We start from the raw sequence: 23504 nt of genomic DNA on the forward strand, positions 1-23504 counted from the left end.
GGAGGGGGATGGGGGGGGGGGGGGGGGAGGAGAGGCAAAGATGTAAAGAGAGAAAGAGGGAACAAGAAAGACAGAGGGGAAATTGATTGAAAAATGAAAATGGGGGTATCGAAGGGGTTTGTATGCATTTGCTCCTGTGTGCGCGTGTGGTGTGTGATTGTGTGACTGAAATAGAGGGTGAGTAAAAGAGAGGTATAGAGAGAAGAGAAAAATAAAAACACGTGCAACGTAACATTCGATAATACCTGAGTGGGGGTAGCCAGTGCGGAGTAGTACGGACTTCCTGAGACCTTTCGCACTTGCCTGACAATCGATATCTGATGAAGTGGGTTAATCATACAAATGTCAAATTCAAAATTGAACACCCAAAATCTTGCGTTAGAAAAGAAAAGGCAAAGAACGCTTTTAATACGGTGGCTGACTGTAACAACGTTGACAAACGTCAAGGCGATTTGTAGTTTTTTTTTTTTCGGTTAAATTCGAAAAATTTCTTTTGACATTTATAACGTATTTTTCTGTCAGATATATATATATATTTTTTTACGCTTTCGCCATCACGTTTACTTACGATGCCATGTGGGTTTAGGTCGATCTGCACATTTCAAACGTCCAACCAAATGCAGTCAGTTGGTACTAAACACTACAAATCGAACGTGACTCCCATGACACTTCAAAGCCTAAATCATTATTTTATGAAAGGAGACACAGTGTAAAAGAAACAAAAAAAAATGGTCAACTGCCAGTCGGGCTTCGCGCGATTAGTGTTCCGTACCCAGTGAAACCAAGGGGGGAGCTTAACGGTTTGAAAATTGGTTTATTCGCTTTTTGAAAAATTTAATCTACGGTTACGTTGATTTTTGTAAATAATGAATTTTTTTGTCTCAAAAACTGCGTACCTCAAAGTTTCGCATAATTTTTGCATAACCTCCATACTTTTTACGAATTCTCAAAATTGTCACTTTTTTGTATAATTTTCGAAAATCGAGCTAGGGACAAAGCGTGTGACGAATACACAGACAGGCAGACAAACAGACACTATGTTGAACCCATAAGTGTTATGTTATCTACTTTCGGTACGAAACACTAAAAGCTCCTCGGTCATCGCAAATAATGCAGTTAATAATATTGTTAATGGCCGTCGATGTTGTTTTTTGAGGTTAGCTGAGGGTTCGAAAAGGGTTGTCTAACGTTACTTGTTGAAACGCCACACACTGCTGGCCAACTTTCTCCTTTTTTTTTTTTCCTTTTCTTTTCTTTCAATACCTGATGACAATTCGGGCAGGTTGTGAGACAGTAAAACCGGATATAATTTAAAGTTGCAGTATTCTTTAGCGCAACATTGCACTGAGAGTTCGACGCTGGGTCTGCGGTTGCAGAAGATCGGGTTTTCCGGTGGAAGCCATTTGCTTCGGTTGAGGCACCTTTTTCACAACATTATAATTCATAACTTAGTACAGAGCGTTCATTAACATTTAGGTGTCGTCGCTTTCTTCGAATAAATAAAGAAAATCAAGTGAAGATGTCAAAACGAATTATCAGAACATCGAACCGAGACGAATTCCTTTTTGGATCATAATTTTGAGTAGTTCTATGTCAATAATTAATTTCCCGTATTGTTTACCGTTTTTTTCAATATTTATAAAAAATTTTAAGACACGAGGGGATAATAATTTGCCAATAAGAATATAATGTGTGTTATTGAGTTAAAGGGCGATCCTTACATATGTTTTTTTTTAATCTACGAATATTAATTTTTTTTAGTTATGCCTCGATCAGTCCATCCGTTCCAAACGTGTCAATGATTTTGGATAATAACAATAACAAGCATTTATTCCATGTTTATAAAAGTTTTTGAAAAGGCAAAATTTATGAAGGTGAATTTGGAAAATCTTCTATCAGCATATTGGAAATACTAAGTCTGGAGGAATCATTAAACCGATACCATTAATTGATGTATAGTAGTGGAGAATGCAGGATTATCATCGTTGCACCATTTATTGATTTTTTGATTCTGTTAAGAAAGAACTGTATTGGCAAAAAATATTGACAAAAATATAAGTCATTCTTATTTGTTTTTACTAGATCAACTTTGTTCCATTGTTACTGTTAATGAAGGGACTGGACTTAGAGGAAGACGGTGCAAGATAGGGTAACTTTGAAGACAATGAAAATAATACGCGTGAAAGAAACTCAAAAGCCGTATTCTTATTGTTCTTGATCCGTGAATAAAAAATACATTTTCTTCTGTATATTTCACTATTTTTCTTCAATATCTTTATACGCGCTGTCTAGGGCTTCTAATATAATTAGATATACGTAACAATATTTAGAGGCACAAACGAGCAAGAAATAAAATCATTTTGAAATCAATTCTTGACGTTACCCCATCTTGTCCCAGCACTCCATTTTACCACCGCGTATCCTATACTTGATCGAGACACCAAAATTTTGGATCAGAATCAAGTCACGTAACCACGAGACTATTTTGAGAGATGTGCGATATCAAAAATTTGGACTCGGCAACGCTGTACCAAAAATGAAAAGCATTATTTGAAGATTTCCAATTAACAGAAATTTTCCATTTCCAAGGAAAACTTTAAAAGTTGGCTGGTACCAAGATACGCATACAGCGTTATGATATGAATTGCTTTTAGCTGTAAATGGATTTGACGAATGAAGCTAATTAAATTTTTTAGAACAAATTTTTCGGACGACTGTTGCTGCTCAATAGAGATTTACGAGAGAAAAAATATAATAGTCCACTTTTTTTTTTTTTTGAATACCTTTATTCTGCGTGGTCTCGTTCGAAATTACTTTTCTCCTTGCTTAAAAATCTTAGTGAGTACAGTGATTTTACGTTCGAGTTCTTTTTGTAATCTCTTCCCTCGTAATATTAATAAGTGATAAAGATTTACATAAAATTAGGCAAAGTAAATTAAACCTATTTCCCTTCAAAGATATATGGAGATTCGATAATTTATTACATCTCTTCTCCATCGAATATTAACGTACATATTGAATTTTATAATCCCACGAAAGACATTATGAATGAAATTGCAATATTTTAATGAGGAATCTTTTTCAGTCCAAATTCAAATTTCATAAGGAATATCATTACAGATGAAATTATATAATATATCATATAAAATTCATGTTCAAACATTTGGAAAGCGGTTACTCCATATTTATTAATTATTTGAAATTTAAATTGTCAACAAGCATTCAAATTTACGCGTAGCCAATGATAAGACGCAAATATAAAACGTAGCCATGAATCAACGATAGATCATCGATTAATTTCAATTCCATTGACTTCCACCATTCCTTATTTTTTGTCATGCCAATTTAACAAAAATTGATATTTCAGGGAACAAGAAGAAATATCTATTTGCGAAAGGTTGAGATAAAATTTGGCTACCCCCACGTGCGCAAAAGTCTTTGCTTCGTTCCAATTTTCCACTTGGTTTTTAAATTCTTTACTTTCATACCAATCCAACCCGACTGTTTTAACATTTTTTTTCTATAAATTTATTGTACATTTTGACGATTTTTTTTATTCTGTCATTACGCGAATCTAAGGGGGATTCGTATTGGACCCAATAAAATACATAGTGGCTTTATTATAAATGAATTTAAAACCACGATCAAAATAAGGCTCCAAATTATTTATACGGGTTTTAACGTCTGTCCGATTTTTTATATTAGACGTACCGGTCTCAATTAGAATTTCGTAGGTAAGTGTTTCGAAACGATTTTCAATATTCCAAAAAAAACCTTATTTAAGAAAGTGGTAGAGTGAATAAGTTTGTAAGTCGATTTACAAAAATACGTGGTCGCTGATTGGTTGCAGGTCTTCAAATAGTACACGTAGAGTATAAAAATCAAAGATAGATTTAGCAGAGTATTAAAAAAAAATTGAAAAAAATAAAAAAGAAAATTTTTGCTGCAACGATTTATTAAATTTCTATAATTTCTTCGAGCATGTTCAAAGAAAAATTCGAAATATACGAATATAATCAAAATTATTGTTCCGTTGCATATAATATACAATTTTGATTGGATCTTTATGTTGCTGTGATTGGATTTTGAAAAATTTTTATCATCTTTCATAAATAAATCAAAAAGTCTCCTTTTTCCACGAAGCTAATTGGTCTGATAGCATACTGGGAAACTGTATACGTGAAATTGCAGTTTCGTCGCTCGCGTCAGTCGAATTGATGACAGTTTGACAGGTGGGGGTTAATATTAGTGCTTGAGAATGAATGAATTATTTAATTGAAAACAAAATTTAATAAATTCAGTTGAAAAGGAGGTTGACCGATTATTTTTTGAAAAACAAGTAGCGCATTATATTCAATGCTAATTTTCATCGTTGCTTTTGACCTACGTAATCAGCTTACAAATACCAGAATAATTTTTGAAAAAAAAAAAAAAAAATATAAATATTAAACACTCTCATGAAATTTAAAAAAAAATGGAAAATATATTACACAGAAAAATTGCTTTTATATAGGGTGTCTCGAAAATCTCTACTGCAAATATTACGAGTACTGGGAACCGATCACTGTGTCTTCGTCAGATACATGCGTCCGAAAAGAGACACAGTGTTGAATTAGCAGCACTCACAGTACACGTAGTAAATTTTGAAACTCGTGCATAGTACAAAAACGAAATTGATTTTGCTTTATCAAATACGAGAATTTCATAAATTTTTTCCTTTATCCGTAAAACCATACGATTCTAATAAAAGTTACGTCCTAGCATTACCCGAAAACGCGTTTATTAAAAACTACTGAAAATGTTTCATTTTTACTATACTAAAAAATATTGATTTTCGATTTTTCGAATCTTACCCTCGTTTACTTCTTAATATTGGGATACCTAAACTATTCGAGATTAAAACATGACTTTTCATCATCTAACATATATGTATTGCTGTACGACAAAGAACGGAAGAGTGAAGATAGAAAAAAAGGATCAGGCGTAAAGTTTTCAAGGTCAAGGAGCGTGAATAGGTAACCGTCGTTAGAAAAGGAACGACGAGAAATTTCGAAGAATCAGCTAACGTCTCAGCTGTTAAATAAATTTTCGATATAAAGACGATATTGAAATCCAAAGATGCTGCATGACTGTGTATATGGCGCATTTGCAGCAAATACGTCGATAAAAATATTAAGTACAAAAAAGTTCAAGACTCGAGTAAATTTTTTGGTATAAGTACGAGAGATTGTCGAAATTCGTTACCTGTAGGCATATACGATATTCTCATGTTCCAGAGTGGTGCTGGCAAAGCAGTAACCGTCTGTCACACAGGTGTCATTTTCATCTTTGCAGGCATCGCAGTGGCATTTCAATCCTAAAAAAAAAAAATCAATATTAGCCAATCAAAGGAATCGATACAACATTAATCATGGGACGCCTAGGTCTTACAATGGGCAATGTAAATTATAGTCAACAAAGGAAGCCACTCGTGTCTTTGTCAAATTGTGGATCATGTGAGGGTGCTCTCCCATGCATAGATGACAGAACAGGAACGACGGAATCGAAGAAATAGTTTGGCGGGGGTTAACCAATCATCTTTCTTCCGAAAATGTCAAACGATGCCCGGGTTCCCCATGTAGAAGAAAAAACGGTAATTCGTAAAGTGTAAAAATCAATTTTCGTTCATAAAAATCAATATTAAGGGCACATATTGTTAGAAAAATCATTAAATATTATCTATAAGATTGCATAGATTGAAATGCGAAGATTTGAAATTCGTAAAATTTATCAAAATTTTAAGATTAAAATTTTTGCCCGTTTTCTAAAAAATATGGTACATGGGGAACCCGTGCATCGTTTGACATTTTCTGAACGAAGATGATTGGTCAACCCCCGCCAAATTATTTTTCCGATTCCGTCGTTCCTGTTCTGTCTTCTATACATGGGATAGGACCCTGAGTTTATCAACTTTTGTTTCCATTCGAATAACCTGAAAATAATACAGCTAACTAAACACTATAGCGAGGTATATGATGAAATGGAAAAAAGAAACTTATGAAACACTATCCTTTTATCAGGATAAGATGAAAGATTAAAAAAAAAACACATTGCAGAAAGAAGATTTCTGAAACGGATACTGGAGTCGCATTACTTTATCAGCTTACGTTCCGTTTGCGTCGCTTCTCTTTGAAAAAATAAAATTCAAAAGTTTCAATGCAGATGCAGTATTTACTACGTATTCATTATATAATTCTAATGTATACTGAGATATAAACAGACTATCGGATAACGAAGTCGGTATGCTGTTATTTGCAATTCAAATAATGCATTTAGCAAGAATCATATTTTTTTTCAGATAAAATATCTTAATGAGCGCGATTTCACTCGATACGATAGACTACGCAGTATATTTTACTATTTGTTTTAATAATCGACGATAAGCAGGGTCATGATTAATAATTTCTGTATAGAATATTAATCAGTGTACTGTGCTACGCGGTGGACTGTAGGAGTATTTAAAGAAATTTCGTTTATATCCCGGATAACGCAATGTGTCTGTGCAAAGCAGTTGACTTACTTTCCAGCACAGGGTTTTCTGAGAATATACTTTAATGGAAATAAAAAAATTATCAGAGCAAACATGCAGCGAGTGCAGTTGCTTCTTTTAGATTGCAAAGTGTGTAAGAATTTGCTATGAATTTTTTCTGAGCAACTGTATAACATCACTGAAAGCCTTGCAAACAATTTGGTATTAATTTATTGTTTACATTTGTAACTATGTATTGTTGCAGATGTGACAATAAATGAGAATACCTATTTTTATGGTTTTGCCAACAATTCATACAATGGTGATTGGTTGCTGTGATATTTACACTAATGTTGCTATCTGGGATTAAGGCAGAAATCTCTTAAATTACATGAGTTTCCTCGAGAAAGTAAACTTTATAAAACTTGAATTAGGTTTGTGATAAAATCTTTCTTTTTTACTTCTTCTAATTTAATTCTGAGATTAAAACGCATTTCGGTTTGCAAAACTTCAATGTCGGCAAGTTAAGCTTCAGTCAACTTGTTAAACTCTAAAATTATATAATTAGCTGAATATAGATCATAAGAAATTACTCAATATTAAAAAGCATGAAATTCAACTTTATAAAAATTACAAGAATAATGTTGTGTGTACTAAAAATTTGAATTATACATTGATATATGCACCTGAAGATATGGTACCTGAACATATGGTACAATTATGTATCTATAGAAAGAGACTTTTTATAATTCATAATAACTTAATTGTTATGTGTACTATGCAAAGCACCCGTTAGACACTTGCATTTTATAATATTATATTTAATTATGTCTCTTATTTGGCAATTGGAATATTTTCATAACATTTGTATCAAATTTTAATATAGCCAGAAACTTTATTAAGTGAAATTAGTTATGTGTTATCATATGTATAATTCTACACATGCATATTACAATTCCTGATTGTATTTCAATTGATATCGCCTATTTACAACTAGTCAATTAATGAGAAAAATACGAGGTCTAAGAGGCTATTCTTTTTTTAAAATTATGAGAAATTAAAGTCAATAAGTATCATAGGTTCACTATTACAACAATCAATTCCTTAAGCATTATCTTTTTATCATTTAAAAATACAAACAAGTGATAAAAACTTTCCACTGACATTGAAACTATAGAGTTGGAATAATATATATTTTTCAAATTGAATCTAATAGGTACCTAAATTGCAGATTGATTGAGAAATCCTTTCGAAGGCTAGGCTAACTGTTTAGATCCTTTCGTTAAGATATAATTATCTTCAATTCGATAGTAAGGTTTTCCACCATATTTAAGCATGAAACATTTATATCTGTTAATGGATCAATTTGAAATAAGAATAATACAAAGATTATCAGAATGCTACGCAAGAATCTTGTTATAAGAGTGAGAAGTATCTGCATTTCATTATTGAAATGCTTTAAAACATACATAAATTATATCAATTAAACAAATCTTAAATTAATTAAAAAATTACCAATTATTATATTCCCATAGTATTATTAATATGTTATTGCAGGTTATAGAGTGTATTATCTCAAAAAAAGATAAAAAAAAGGTAGCTCAGACAGGTGGAAATAATTTAATTCCAGTATTAAAAATTCAGAAACTGTTTGTAACCACTGCATATGTAAACAATAATTAAAAGCTTTTTATTGCCTATAACGAAGAATGGTTCGAAGAATTATTCTTAGTAAAGGCATTATTCTAGTACCACTTTAAAACTTCTGTAATTGAATTCTACATAATCATAATTATATTTCATTTTAATCAAATGAAATGAAAGAAGATAATATTATGAACTTAAATGCAAAATTCAATAGTGTCAGTGGGCAAGAATACTTATCTAAATGAACTTCAACATTTTTTGAATTGAAATATTCTTTTCAGCGCACTGTATCTATTGTATCTCTTACATTTTTCTTGAACTCATTGAAACAAAAACAGGTTGAAAAAGATAATATAAGGATCCTAAGATATTATCAACTTGACAACAAAAACATCGTAGGCCATTTTTTGAACCGTTGAATGAATTGCTTATGAAAAATTATATACATATTACATATAACACACAAATGTTCAATCAAGAGAGTCGGTTGCATGTCGTTTCAAGTACGTGCAGAAACTTGGTTTTCAACTAGAACGAGCAATGGGTGCGTTTTGGACAAATGAAAATAGATAATATATTAAAATCAAGAGTGAGATGTATGCAAAATCACTTTATAATTATGTAATACCACGTGGTGTAGTATCTTATGCGCATGCACGCATACAATACGAAAGCATTACAGTTGCGCAAGCTTTACAATTTCCTTTTACTAGGGAGCATAACACGGCATTGAGTGACACCTGGCACAACACTGAAAAAGAGGAATACGCCAATAATAACATAGCTGCTTAATGTATACGTCTAGCATGCGTAACTACGTTCGTCTCGCAATCAGAAAATTACAAAAAGAATGTAAAATGTGAAATCGAAAGATCTTTGAAAAATGTACTTCATCGTATAAAACAAAAATTCATGATTGCAATATTAAACTAATACTGAAATTTGTCTCCACCAGATAATAGATACCACAACAGACTGCTTAACATATTGCTAGTTCCCTTTAGGATCTGGCTAGCAATAGTTGACTTAACGAAACGAGTTCAATTCAAGTCATTAGCGGACGCCCACATCGCGTTCTTCTCCCTTATTGCGAGACTCGAAACTACGAAGGAAACGCCCTCAGAAGATCATAATAATACTTCAGAATGGGAAAATAAGGAAAAAGGATTTTTTTTATTAGTGACATGTAACGAGGCTAAAATAGCTACAGTATGTACGATTAATGATGACGGAGACAAATTTCATTTAGCGTCGTCTCGCCATCAAAATTAGAGATCAATTATTCATTGAGATAGCACAGCATTAATTACTTCGTAAAAAAGTAGTCGATTTTATACCGTAGTAGCGTTATAAATTTTGCAAAGCAGGAAACTGGTGGTGCGATGCATCTAAATGTGCCAGATATTGATCAATTGTGCGTCATACGCATTTATCTGCGTGTTTTTGTCGTGAGTTCAATGTTACGATTGAAATATATTAATAGCATGTAAGAATAAAAAATATAATACGAGAAAGAATGAATTTGATGTATTATAATAATACTTTTAATATCAATAAGAAAAAAAAGGAAATAAACATGGAAATCGTGTAATGATAAATAAGATAGGAATATCTTTGCAATTAAGCGATAAAAATATTATATGACGTTCGCAGATATTGAAATTGCGATTAAATTGTATCATAGGAAAAAATATCACTTCGCACGTGCACTTCATATCTTTTTATAATGTACTGCGATAATGACGTGATTAGTTTTGTGCTGTGTGGATCCAAGAGAGACACTTAGTAAGATAAGACCACTAAATTCATAGAGTGCTCAAAGAATTTTTTTGAATTTGTAACATTTGTTTCCATCGCGTTCTATAAGATGACTCAAGAGAATATTCCACTAGTGGATTATGTATCTTACACAACAACAACATTGAAATGAAGAGAATGTAAAGGAACACTCGCAAATTTTCTTTTTGCTATGCAACCGCAGTTGGCGTTACAAAGTGGATGAATAAACAACTATGTGCTTATTTGACTTTAAGATGTGTGTCTGTCACAGCTGCAAATCAGAGGAGAAATATAATATGGTTTATGCTTCGACAATACATAGTGCTGAGCGTTCTAATATAACCAGCTGACCAAACCACGGCATTATTTCTATATAAAGAGGATTATTTCATGTTAAAGGCCACAAGAATGTCATTCCCCAATGTAAAGTGAATCTCATAGCATGAGTATATATAAATTGATGCTTTACGAATTTTCGATAGATTTGACAGGCTCTGTGTAATGAACTGAAGATAGAAGTAACTTGCGATATTATGTAAACATGAATGATTTTGCGTTACGTCGGTAGGAAATCGAGCAAATAGTAGGAACGAAAGTATCGTGGAAGTGGCGGGACGGTGGCAGCGGCAGCCGTGATCAACAAGCAGGCGATATCAAGATAAACATGTCGGTTTTTTGTACGATATCGATCTTATGTATTTCCTGGAAGCATCGTCATAAACAGATGGAGCAGCTTCTATCAGACGTAATATACGTGTTATCGTAAAGCAACTGGAAATATACGAATGATAGCCCTGAGATAAATAATCAGCGTACCTTCGATCAAAGACAGGGTGTTAAGTAAAAGAAGGAGGAGCAGGGCAAGCATGCCCGAGATGCCAACGAGCGCGCTTCTTCTCATCTTCTTGGTCCAGAACCTTGCCGGCTCGTTGTTGCTTCTTCTAGACTTGTTAGCCTTGCTTTCACTGATTTTCAGCGACAACAACGACGCCGACAACGATACGCCCCAATCATCTTGTCACTTGAGTAGCACGCATGAAAGTTTACACTTTTTTTTAATTAACGCTGCTTGTTACTCTTTGCTGAAAGACACTCTTCCTTTACCTCTTTACATCGCGACAAAACAATTTTGTATCTGCACTTCATCCGGTAGCTTTGCCAGCACAGCGGTATCCGCTAGCACAGCCACGATACCAAGTACTAACACCGCAACCTCAACATCGCATCCCGCACTGACACAACATACACTTCTAGCTACACTTCATTAACGTTGAAACGGATGCTGCACAATCAAATGCAAATCTGTGATCTTGTTTGATCCCCTAATTTCACTAGACACGCGATATTACGTGAAGTTCCGGATTGTCGCTCGTTTTTGCGAACAGCACGCGGCCATTTTCCTATGAGATAGGACGAGCGCAGTTCGACGCTTAGTTCTTTGCTCCGAATCGATCTTATATCACATTCACTGCGCACTTAATCGCCTTTGCGAAGAGCCTGCACCAACAAAATAACATTCTCGACACTCGTATACCCTTGTCACAGTGAGTTTCCGATGCTTTTCCGAGATTTGTCAAGAACTTTATTACGTGCTGCTATAAGTGGTTCGTCACACGGCGCCATGACACGAGCAAGTGCCGGCTCGAATCCTCGATAAGTCTACGCTCACGGCGTGCCTCTACATTCTTCTTAGCTTCGACTCTTCTGGCCCCTGTTTTATTTGGTTTTACTCCGTTTTACTCCCATATCCTTCTGTATACTTCTATATGGCGTTTAATATTTCTGCATAGCATTGCGTGTCTCCCGCACGTTTCGTTAAAGGTTAAAGTTGACTAAGATTGAACCTAGTTAAAGATCCAGTAAGTTGCCATTGTTGTATACATGTGTATATATATATATATTAACTACGATTTAGAATTTTAATTTTGAACAATTAAACATAGTCTGACTCTTAATAGGAATATTAGACGCACTTTGCTTATGAGAATTCCAATTTTCAAATTTCAATTGGATTTTTATTATGTCAATCTGAGTCGTAAGAACGCATGTCTGATATTCTCATATTATTGTCAATTTCTGTTCAGTGTTAAGTAGACGTGATAAATGTAGTGTGGATATATCATTCTATTACACTGGGATGATTCTAATTTTATGAGTGAACTGTGCTAAAATTTACGGTGTAAGTCGACCGATGGTTTATTCATTCAAATTATGAGCCCATTTATCATGCTTTTATACAAATTTATGTTCAAAGTATTGATACACGAAAGAGAAAATTTTGAAATATTGCACGAATTTTATATATGTAATACCAATTGATTTTTGAAACATAAAATCATTAAGTAGCATTTCGAATTGTTTGAACTTAAAATCTTTTTCATTCGCGTCGATCCAACTAATCGCTGTATTAGCGATTATTTGTTATCACAATTTCATTCCATATGACAAAGAATTAGTTTAAAATGTGTGTATAATGCGATTGGCACTCGATAGAAAAACATTTTACATTAGCTATGTATATATGTATAACGACTATAGAGTACAAAAATCAATTCAACAAACACATTTAGTATAGGTAATACCACATATACGCAATAAGAAATTTTCCATGCGCATATTTATGATAAATTCTTCTTTTTTGTCTAATTGTAAAGCATTAAATTAATGTTTTAAAGTTGTTAAGGGTTTCTATAATTTTATTTTAAGGCACACCATATATGTATAAGCACAGATTCCATCGTAATAATTGTTTTTAATACGTATTTTATTGTAATACGTATCTTTATTGCCTTGTTTTTATTACTTTGCAAAGTGTATATATTCCTATATGTAAATCGGTTATTAGCATGATGTTTTTTATTGTTACTATATAATACCTATAAAAATCGAATCTATTGCGTCATCTTTCATTTTGACAAATATTCATTACATTATTATAAATTTCTTTATAAGTCTTATGAATACAGTTAATTTGAAAGAAACATGTTTATTAATTATACGCGTTATTTACTTTGGATAATACAATTTAACATACGGGGAGGAACAAAAATGAAGTGACTAGAGCAATCTTTACAATTTAATTTATAAAAAATATATCTGAATCATTATTATATATACAAGTTTTATTATTATTATTTACAATGGAATGCAACCGGATTATCAGATAAATCAAGAAGACTACGTTTGTCGTTTAATTCACGAGTTGTCATAAATGATCCATGTCTTAAGTAAAATTCATAAATGATTATTATTATTTTATTGTATACCGCAGACATTGATTGATTCACGCATTATCGTAAATTACTGCAATAGATATTTATCTCGATATTGCTGACTTTTAAATATTATTTATTAAGTACCACTAGCAAAAGTCATGAGTCTAAATTGTTTTCTCTTAAATGAATTATTTTTAATTTTCATCGATATAATTTTATGTAATTATTGCATTTAATTGTACAACTTTTTACGTTTAAAATAATCGTTTGACAACTTACTAGTATCTATACTTGTTCACGAATAAGTGACAGGCTTGAATTTTATTATAATATAATATTTTTTGGATTTTTTCGAAAATATTTATTTATAAATAATTTGAACAAACTATGAATTTTCAAGAACGTTGTGTATAAATATAATGAAAAAATATAACGTGTTTCGTTTAAAATGGCGAATTTTGTTGTGATGGGCCAAGGAAATTTGTGACCTCGCGCTCGAACCCCATTTTTAACGAAACACCCTGTATATAATATATATACGACTCGCATATCAATTCGCAACTATTGGTATAATCTAAAATTAAGGGTGTCATAATTTAAATAAATTAACACCATCTTATTGACTAATCATAATCATGATCTTCAATTTCTGGAATTATGTCATGAAATATTCATTAACCCTTTCGCTGCTATGCATTGCTGTTGTTGTAGCCATCGTATACTCGCAGTATTCAATGCGCGACAAACGTGTTAAATAAAAGTACATAGCAGCGAATGGGTTAACCTAATGGGTCATATTGCTCTTTAATTTTTCAATGACTTTCGTCTCTCTTTTTATTTCTCTAACCCATTCACCCATTCGGCTTATTAACCCAATGAATTTGAGAATTAATATTTCTCGATAAAATTTCATATTCACTTTATATTTTATAAAAGTTTATTTCATATTTGTATGTAACGGCTAATACTATCCATACATACCACTTGAAATGATTTTCTCATAAGAATCAAATAGGAGACTAACTTCAAGTGATAAGTTTAGGTCTGAATACAAGCAAAGGTCAGCAAAGAATAACTTAATAACTTTCCTTACTTAAAGAGTTAAAGAACCTTTGTTAATGGCCATGATTGTTATAACTACGAAGATAACTATTTATGTCCTGCTAATATAGTCTGACTACTTAAATTTAGATACCGCAATGATGTTCGCCATTACTGTACAGGATGATCCACTAGAAACAATGTATGTTAATATGTAACTAGCGTAACGTCAATTCAAAAGAAGATAATTAGATGGTATTCTATAATTCTAGCGGACTATCCAGTACATGTAGTTACCTAGACATTACCTTTATCCAATAATAATTCTTATTGACTAACAGATAGAATCTGTTTCGTACAAAAATATTAGATTTAAATTACATTGAGGAATTTGAGTAAATACTGGTCCAAAAGCGATCAAGTTGAGACCACATTTTTCTTGTGGTTGACAGAAATGAATAAAATCAAATGCAGTGTATTCACGATTCACATACGATTTTTTTAAATAATGCAATCGGTCATTTAAGAATTTTTCCAAAAATGTATTGTTGCAAAAGTTAATATGATAATTGTGTTCCTTGTAAGTGCCATTCTATGTTTAGCCAGTAACATTAATAGCAAACAAAAATAGAATAACGATTTTGTCATATAAAGTACAAAAAGTAGACACTTCTAATATAATAGATAAATGTCTGTATATAGTGTCTGTAGTCTGTAATCTTGTAAAAATATTTTTCGTTTTCATTATAAATTATAAGATAGCCCTGTAAATTATTCTATACAATTATTTACCAGTAGCTACTCATTTCTACATTTCTATCGATGGACACAAATCGATCGCTTGTTTATCTTACACGCTTCATAGGATCAGAGGAAATTGCTTCATGGCATAGATATGCATGTATACCTAGCTCCATCTAAAAGAAATATTATTCCTTAATTACTTGTACTGATTTAAATAACGATCAAGTAATTCTTAATTAATGAAATGTGAATTTGTACAAACGTACGTAAAACTATACTGTAGATTTTACTTATCAAATACTTATTTTACAATACAATATTTTATAGTTAGAGCGATAAAGTTCTTACTGTTATATTCACGTTCAGCTATCCCACGAGCCCGCTAATGTAGTTTTCGTCAATTTCTTGCCGATTGTCTGTACTATAAATCCGATTTTTTGTAAAGCATCGTGGTCAAGGATTTTCCTTCCATCAAAGATGTACGCGGGTTTCATCATTTCTGAGTAAATTCGATTATAATCGAGAGTCTGTAAAGAAATCAAACGTACATCGACAATGTAATAGAACAAAGTGATTTCGATTGATAATAGGTAACTGGGGAACATACTTTAAATTCGTCCCATTCTGTGCACAAGACAATGGCGTGGGTATCCCTTGTGGCAGTATACGCATCTTGATAAATAGTGACACGACTTTTCACATATTCTGGACAATCCGTCACCGTAGGATGAGTTAAATCTTCGATTATCTGTTCTTCCTCGACCTGTAAGAAAATTATAACGTAACGTAGATACGTGCATGCTTAGCTCAATCTGCTAGAGTAAGACAAATATATTTTCTTGAGTATAAAAAAAAAAAGAAAGCAACTCACTTTCGGGTCAAATAAATGCAACATAGCACCTTCGTCGAGCAGAGTTTTCGCGACATGAATCGCAGGCGATTCGCGGGTGTCGCCAGTGTTTTTCTTGAAAGCGAATCCAAGTATAGTGATTTGCTTGTCCGAAACTGTATTGAAAAGAGATTCGATGACCTTCGCGGAAAATCGGGACTTTTGATATTCATTCATGTCAATGACCTGCTGCCAATAAGCAGCAACTTCAGGAAGATTTAGACACTCGCAAATGTAAACTAAATTGAGTATATCCTTCTGAAAGCAGGAACCACCAAAACCAACTGATGCTTCAAGGAACTTTGAACCGATTCTGGAATCAAGACCAACTGCTCGTGCAACTTCAGACACATCTGCTCCAGTAGTTTCGCATACTGCTGATAGTGAATTTATGCTTGATATACGTTGTGCCAAAAATGCATTAGCAGCCTGAAATCCATGGATTCAAGTAAAGTTTTATTATAAGTCAATATAAGGTCTTCGACTTCTAATTTAATTATGACATTACATACCAGTTTAGAAAGTTCGGAACTCCACGTGTTGGTTGTTAAAATGTTTTTACGTGGTATCCAGTGCTCGTAGACCTTACAGAGTTCTTCTACTGCTGCGTGACCTTCTGGAGTATCTTCACCTCCTATGAGCACACGGTCAGCATTCAGAAGATCTTCGATCGCCGTTCCTTCCGCTAAGAATTCCGGATTTGATAGGATCTAAAATGAATATATACAGAATTTCATTCGTTTTTTCACTGTAAATAATATTTAGCAAATCGGTATTATATCTATTATATAAGGTTTGCTAGGGTATTACAGCAGCTTAGAAATTTATTACGTTTTCAAGAATTAAGTACGGCTTATCGACATTTATGAGTTTATTGAATTTGTTTTCTTTTTATTATCTTTTTACTTATATCGATGCTCAAAACTTTCATGATCATAACGAAACCGTGCAATTATTTAGTATAGATTATCTGAGACATTGTATGTAATTTATATACGAGTTAAATGTCACGTAGTAGCAGCAGCAGATTTTAAAAGACACGTACATAAATGTAATAAGCATTTCTGACGTAACAATTATTGATAATAAGAAAATTGTTGGTGATTAAATAAGTTGTATGCAAAACAAACGCGTTAAGTAAGTTATTGCTGTAGTTCCGTATAACAATCCTCATATATTTAACATGGAAATTCTCTATTGGCACAAAGTAAATAATTATTTATAATAACTAAGAAATAGTGTAACAAATAAATAACAGCTCTTACTTTTACCAAGGAAATTCAAAACCTTCTAAATTTAAATCATGAAAAAAAAAATAGAAGACAATTCAACAAATTTTATTTGACGTCTGATGTAAAGAGAAATATATTTTGAATTCTAAGCTCAGAAAAACAGAATGCAATATAATTTAAGTATCTTTTTTACCAGTTTGGTTTCCATATAGTTGGAGATAAAAAATGTTATAAAATATACAAGCAGATATCCTTATAATAAATATCCAAAGTGAAATCTTCAGATTAGAATCTTTTTTAATAGTCTCCTTCCTAGACTCACTTGGTAAGAGACACCAGGTCTATGATTCGCACGCAAAATATTCAAAATACTTTCTGCAGCTCGAACCGGCACAGTACTTTTCTCAACAACTATTTTGTCACCCGTTGCAATTTCCGCTATTTTTCTAGCCGCACTCTCGACGTATTTCAAATCGGCAGCTCTGCCTTTTCCAGTGCCAAACGTCTTCGTTGGCGTATTCACTGATATGAAGATCAGGTCTGCTTCCATAATGGCTGTATCCAGATCCGTGGAAAAGAAAAGATTTCTGTTCCGACACGTTCGCACGACCTCGTCGAGTCGTGGTTCATAAATAGGTAGTTTTTCAGAATTCCACTGAGCAATTCTGTCTTTGCTTTTGTCAACGACTGTAACTTGAATTTCTGGACACATTAGGGCTATTACACTGCAGGTTGGACCACCCACGTAACCTGCTCCAATACCACAGATTTTCTTGATCGGCATTTCAGGAAATATTATCTGTAAACCAAACACAATCATTTAATAATTATTAATTTTATATAATTTAATGGGATTTATGTAAAACAACTTATACGAGTATCTTGCACGATACAATTTATTATCAGTTTCTGTAAACTGCTGCACATTTATAAGTTATATCTAATGAAAAAAAAGTAATTCCTAGACTTCAATCTGACATGTATTTTTTATAATACGATACATATTATTAACCAATTAAGGTAAATGGCTGTTTAATATAAAAGAATTGAAAGACTATTTAAAATAAACGATACTTTGAGAAGTTTAATGAATTTTATTATTATTACTTCAGTATTATGACAATCATTCACTTTCTGAAATTTCACTATATCAAGTTAGTAATATATCTTTACCCTGATACCAGAGAAAAAAAATTGTATTTGCTAGTAAAGTACAAAAAATCTTTATGCGACTTCGAAATTGTATCAAATAATTAATTTTGACTTTTAACTTTGTCCCACGAGTTTTATGCTCTTCTCTATATTAAAGAATTTTAATTTGTGTATCGTTATGGGTCAAAAGAATTTTCATAATCACCCACTGATATGTCAATTTAATATATGCTGATTGCTTTTGGTAGCAATTGCATGGAGTAATAGTTTCCAATCAGCCACTCAAATAAATTTACTTCCAATAATCACCATGCCACTATTAGTTCCAGAACGCTGCTGTCCAGACAATTGTTCATTATTTTCGGTTATAAAGTTCATGCTCGATTTCTCTTAAGAGTGATTACTCCAAATTTATCTTCTCTTTGAATATCATTGTTGAGGTCTAATTTATATTTCTCTTCGCACTGTACTTTTGACATAGGATAAAGTAGCCGAAGCATACTTAGTTTGTATAGCAGACTACGCAGTCTGAAATTTTTCTTGAAATGAGAAATATAAATATTCTTTTCACCTACACTAATTGTAATATATATTATTTAATCAAATTAATTCTTATAACAGATTTTCTTCACAGATGTCCAAATATTGTGTTATTAGTTGAATCCACCCTCATAATAAAAATAAATAATTTATTATTGCTTGCTGTCCAAAAATCTTCACATAATAATAATAATATCGAAGTTCAAATGTAGTATGACCAACAAATTCATGCTATGTATTAAAATTGCACATTGAAATTTATACTTTTACCTCATCATGTATTTTGTATAGAATTTGGTTTATTTTAAGATAATTCTTACTTCATCCATTCTTTGCCTAGTTTACATATATAAAAAAGTATATATAAACTTTTATACTATTGTTTACATAAAATTTAAAAAATCGTACAACACTATTGTTATTGCACCTGATGCACGTACAGTGTAATATTTCTATATCTTCAAAGTCTTCTGCTTTCCTTTGCCACATTTCGCTATCACGAAAGTTTAAATCATATATCCATACTGACAGACGTCATCAATTTTCATACTATTTGTTTTTTTAATCTTTTCGTTACCTACTTCTCTTTTTGTCACTGTTTAGGGAACTGAGTCATCACGATTTTTCAAAGTGATTATTGATCATGCTTTCTTTTCGTTACGAGTTATCTAAACTTTGCTTCCTCAATGCTCACTCACTCGTGTCTATTTCTACTGTTTGTTTATCTGCTATTTTGTAGGACTGACGCTACATTAAGGGAAAAAGGTTTAGATACTTCGAGTGTTGATAATTGGGCTGGGCTCCTTGATAAAGTGTTATCTTTTCATGGACGAGTAAAACTTTTTTCAAATGAATCAATTTTATAGGCACATACGGTACTAAGGTGACCAAAAATTATACATACATATATACCTTATACCCTTATACTGCAAACGTATTTGTTATTTATTGTTGGGAGCAAGTACTTTTAAGTATTTTATGATGAGTCGAGATGTTTTGAATTGTACTAATCACATATGAGTACTGAGAAGAAACAACGATATAAGTAATTCCGTATGTTGTTAATAATGTTATTTTATTTTTTATGATAAATTAAAATTCCCAGTACCCTAAATTCAAGATGATAACAATACATTGATGTCACGTTTAATGAGTCTATTTATAATTATATAGAATAACTGCAATAATTGATCAATGTAATATGTGAATTGATACATAACTATATCGTTTTTTTCCATAAAAATAATAAATGTCAATAGCGCAAAATCTTGTTAGGGTTTTTCAAGTGACCAAAAATGGTAAATTAACAAATATGACATGTTGAAAGCACGAAAGTTAAAAATGATTGTCTTAAGATGTTCTGCAGCATTTAAAGGGGAAAAAATCAGAATTAAATTTCCAAAGTTGTTATGAATGACAATCATCGTGTATACGGATTACTACAATTTTTATTTTAAAAAATTTACTAAAATCAAAGTGACGTCGTTTAAGGACGGAATTAATTATTTCAGATTTCTTATTACGGCTGTATTGACTATGCTGACTGAATGGGTATGATAGAATGATAACAATTACAATGCTCTATTTAAAATTTTTTTTAAGAATAAAATTTTATGTTTTAGATACATGGAAAAATTAATTTCCCTGAATGACCAAGAAAAAGTATAGATTTAGTTTGATATTCTAATGGTTATGTACACAAATTTTGATTCAAGGATTAAATTACAACAGTGACTGTTCCACCGCAGTTGAATGAGATTTTAAAAACATTGGATGTATACCTATAGTTCACTAGTATATAAATATGCAACGCACGGTATTTCATCTCTCAACTTAACTCGGGTGAAAATATAGCCAGCATTTAAAACTTGAACTTCCGATTGTTGGATAACTAATGTGTAAATACAATATCTAATTTTCTCTGTCACGTAACGGTACAGTCAATCCTCGAGTAAAAGATTCTGTCTAGGTGACTCTTTTACCTCAAAAGTCATAAGAAGATTCCAAAATTTATTTTACTCGTGTACGGATTATACACAGAATAATAATAATAATAATAATAATAATTACGGTATCGAAAACTTTAAAAAAAAATATTTAAAAAATATTGTTAAAGTACATATCAGATTATATATTAATAACAATACAGTAATCCATTATAATTGTTCTTATAACTGTAAACCACGAAAGTATTGGTCGTTCGACAGAATGTACTAAAATTATATTAGGATAATTACAAGATATACTAACACAGGATAAATAAAAATAATCTACTGGATATAACAAAGCTTTACGATTCAAGCAGATTCCTTGTTAGGAAATTCTTTTTTTAGCATTTCAGAATAATAATATTGTATGGGTATAATAATAAAATAGAAAATAATAAGAAAAAAGATATATTGAAATAAGTCCTTTTGCATTTGTCCTTAAGTAATAAATGCGGGGTGTGGCACTGTGATATTTATTTAGCACTTGAAAAATAAAAATAAAAAATATCTGCCATAAAAGTAATAAAGTTTGAGGGATAGGGCTGGTGAGGGTGAAGGGGTGGCTAGAGTACACGTACTAATACAGCGCATTCATTATCTAGTCAATTGTATCTACTAATAAAAACGTATTATCTAATACGAAATATTTTTGTATCCACTAGATAACGAATTCTTTGAGGCCAAATAATGCAATTTATTAGATTAGAAATCCGGCTTAATTGCAAACTATTAACAACTGAACTTCGCTATTAAATTAACTGAAGTGATTGATGTTGAGCTACAGAAGAGTATAACGTTAATGATAAGCGTGCAAAATTCTAATAGAAATTTGATTAATTAATTTGATTCATAAAGTTAACAGCTTTGCGTGTCATAAGAATTTAATGTAGCTCCTAGTAGAATGAGAAATATGTCAGAATTAAATAAAAACTGTTCAATGATTATATATATAAGTTATCATTGACAATTGACAATCAAAAGTATTTCCCACTCTCGGCCCCGTAGTACCAATTTTGATTATAGTTGAGATCCAATGTATACGAAGTACCACAATCGATACACACTCAGCCCTGCAATCGTCAATTTCACATACAATTATGTTTCACGTGATTTGGCTGTTTAAAAAGGAGGTTAGATAAGCCGGTACAATTTTACCAAATTGTATAGCTAGGGGAGAGCGCGGGATTATTCGTATCAGTTGATAGCCAATGACAGTCGATGACTAATTGGAGTAAGCAGCCAATAACTATTTGATAGAAGAAAAGGTAATTGGATTAAAAGAATATAATTTTTTAAAAACTGCATCACAATGCCGGTAAGTTGACTAACTAATCTGACTTATAGTCCGAGAAAATCGGTACTGTTTACCTGACGTTCGTTGGTAAATCTTATATGAAATTTTCTTGACGACGAAACAGGTCGGCACTAAATGGTTGCACAGGCTACAAAGGGAACTAATGAATTTTGTACGAAATACAATAAAAACACTTCTACAATAAAGCTACGACACGTCACTTGTAAAGTCTTTCATGGCTCCGTTCGCGACACCAGCAAATCAGTGACTGACGATACTGTTCTCATGCTCCATGGACAATTATCGCAAGCCGCATGCGCATTGCGGATACGGCAACATGGCTGCGCTTGTCCTTCTCCGAAGCTATTGGCAACGCCGTATCATTTTCAGGACCAGAACCCCATGAAACGTAAGCAAATTTGAGTACAGATTTAAATGGTACAATCCATAGAATTGGGAATAACAAAGATTTTTTCGAAAAATATAATTTTTATTATTGAAATGAATGAAGGTATTGTTCTACTAAGAAAGTTACTTACCCGACTGTCTCACGAACGCTACATATCGAAGACAGAATTGATCTTGTCTATACACCTTGGTCTCTTTATATGTATACTAGGACTAAATAGTTTTATTATTTTAATAGTATATCGTAGTAATGAGTTTTTATGGTTTGGATCTGGCTTTATTTCTATTATAATGATCAGGTTAGGTTGCAGCTTCGTATATACCTGTTATCTAAAGGTATATACTATTGAGTAAAATACGCTGTGTGAACAAATGAATAGAATGAATGATGAAGATTTTGTTAATAAGTAATAGTAATAGTAATAGTCTGTCTGTGATAAGTTGAAGGTAGTATGTCAAAATGTAATTGGCATTGTTATCAGACAGTAGGTAACACGCATTCCTGATATGCGAAGTTAGCTGGAACGAAGTACATATGTAGCCATGACACGTACAAATGATTGCGCGAGATTTTTTGCATTCTACGAATGATGCATTCATGTTGAGTGTATTAAAATTGAAATGTAAAATTATGAGAATATATATATTATAAAGAATACATACTTCCATCTTTTCTTGAATTAGAATTAGCTTGTATAGTGTATAGGATCTGCTCTCTTACAAGCGCTTTCTACTTTATTTTTTATTGTTTGCATTGGCTGGTTTCTGTGAAATAGCAGCTCGATAGGTACATGAAAATGAGTAAAGTTGCCACTTTAGTCTAATCAGTTATTATATATTGTCAAATAATACACAAATTAATTAATGGCAATTGTATTAAAAACACTTCGATAGTGGATGGTAAAAATAGAAACGATATAATTGTTGCCTATGAATTTCATTGTATTTTATATATTGACAAATTGATTGGGATTCTTATCGGTTGGGAATTAGATAAATAATAAGTGACAAAATATATTTATCCTGATTAAATAAAATTAAACGTCCATATCAACAATAGTTTCAGA

General features: G+C 32.1%; 2 protein-coding genes and 1 long non-coding RNA gene across 12 annotated transcripts in view; 1 reads left to right on the forward strand and 2 right to left on the reverse strand.

The window, feature by feature from the left end:
• LOC107267576 (TGF-beta receptor type-1) overlaps positions 1-12213 on the reverse strand; it is a 29298-nt gene extending 17085 nt beyond the window's left edge. The window contains exons 1-3 of one of the 6 annotated variants that reach the window (XM_015739480.2): positions 10751-12205; positions 5245-5356; positions 1264-1421 (exon numbers count right to left, since the gene is read on the reverse strand). In XM_015739480.2, coding sequence (XP_015594966.1) covers positions 1264-1421; positions 5245-5356; positions 10751-10835 — 355 coding nt within the window. In that variant the 5' untranslated portion in view covers positions 10836-12205. Of the gene's footprint in view, positions 1-1263; positions 1422-5244; positions 5357-10750 lie in introns of those variants that run through there. The other 5 variants (XM_025084915.1, XM_015739479.2, XM_025084914.1 and 2 more) reach the window with 5 other exon arrangements.
• On the forward strand, positions 5369-10742 carry LOC112494329. 3 transcript variants are annotated; one of them, XR_003059617.1, is made up of 3 exons: positions 5369-6658; positions 6774-6942; positions 8437-10742. It is a non-coding gene; the product is annotated as an uncharacterized LOC112494329 (long non-coding RNA). The 3 variants fall into 3 exon arrangements; XR_003059616.1 differs by lacking the exon at positions 5369-6658 and having other exon boundaries at positions 6667-6942; positions 8437-9040; positions 9111-10742; XR_003059618.1 differs by lacking the exon at positions 5369-6658 and having other exon boundaries at positions 6667-6942; positions 8437-9007; positions 9111-10742.
• A 784-nt stretch (positions 12214-12997) lies between the features above and the next one.
• On the reverse strand, positions 12998-22277 carry LOC107267577 (UDP-glucose 6-dehydrogenase). Of its 3 annotated transcripts, none has more exons than XM_015739485.2 (7): positions 22104-22277; positions 17378-17854; positions 16336-16533; positions 15806-16252; positions 15542-15697; positions 15283-15461; positions 12998-15107 (listed from the first exon to the last, which is right to left on the reverse strand). In XM_015739485.2, the coding sequence occupies exons 2-6, from the start codon at positions 17837-17839 to the stop codon at positions 15297-15299; spliced, it is 1428 nt and encodes a 475-aa protein (XP_015594971.1). In that variant the 5' UTR covers positions 17840-17854; positions 22104-22277; the 3' UTR covers positions 12998-15107; positions 15283-15296. The 3 variants fall into 3 exon arrangements, with proteins under 3 accessions (XP_015594971.1, XP_015594969.1, XP_024940686.1); XM_015739483.2 differs by lacking the exon at positions 22104-22277 and adding an exon at positions 18517-18772; XM_025084918.1 differs by lacking the exon at positions 22104-22277 and adding an exon at positions 18163-18312.
• Between the last annotated feature and the right edge of the window lie 1227 nt (positions 22278-23504).

Source organism: Cephus cinctus, unplaced genomic scaffold, assembly GCF_000341935.2.
Source record: "Cephus cinctus unplaced genomic scaffold, Ccin1 Ccin1_scaffold0413, whole genome shotgun sequence".
Lineage (NCBI taxonomy): Eukaryota > Metazoa > Arthropoda > Insecta > Hymenoptera > Cephidae > Cephus > Cephus cinctus.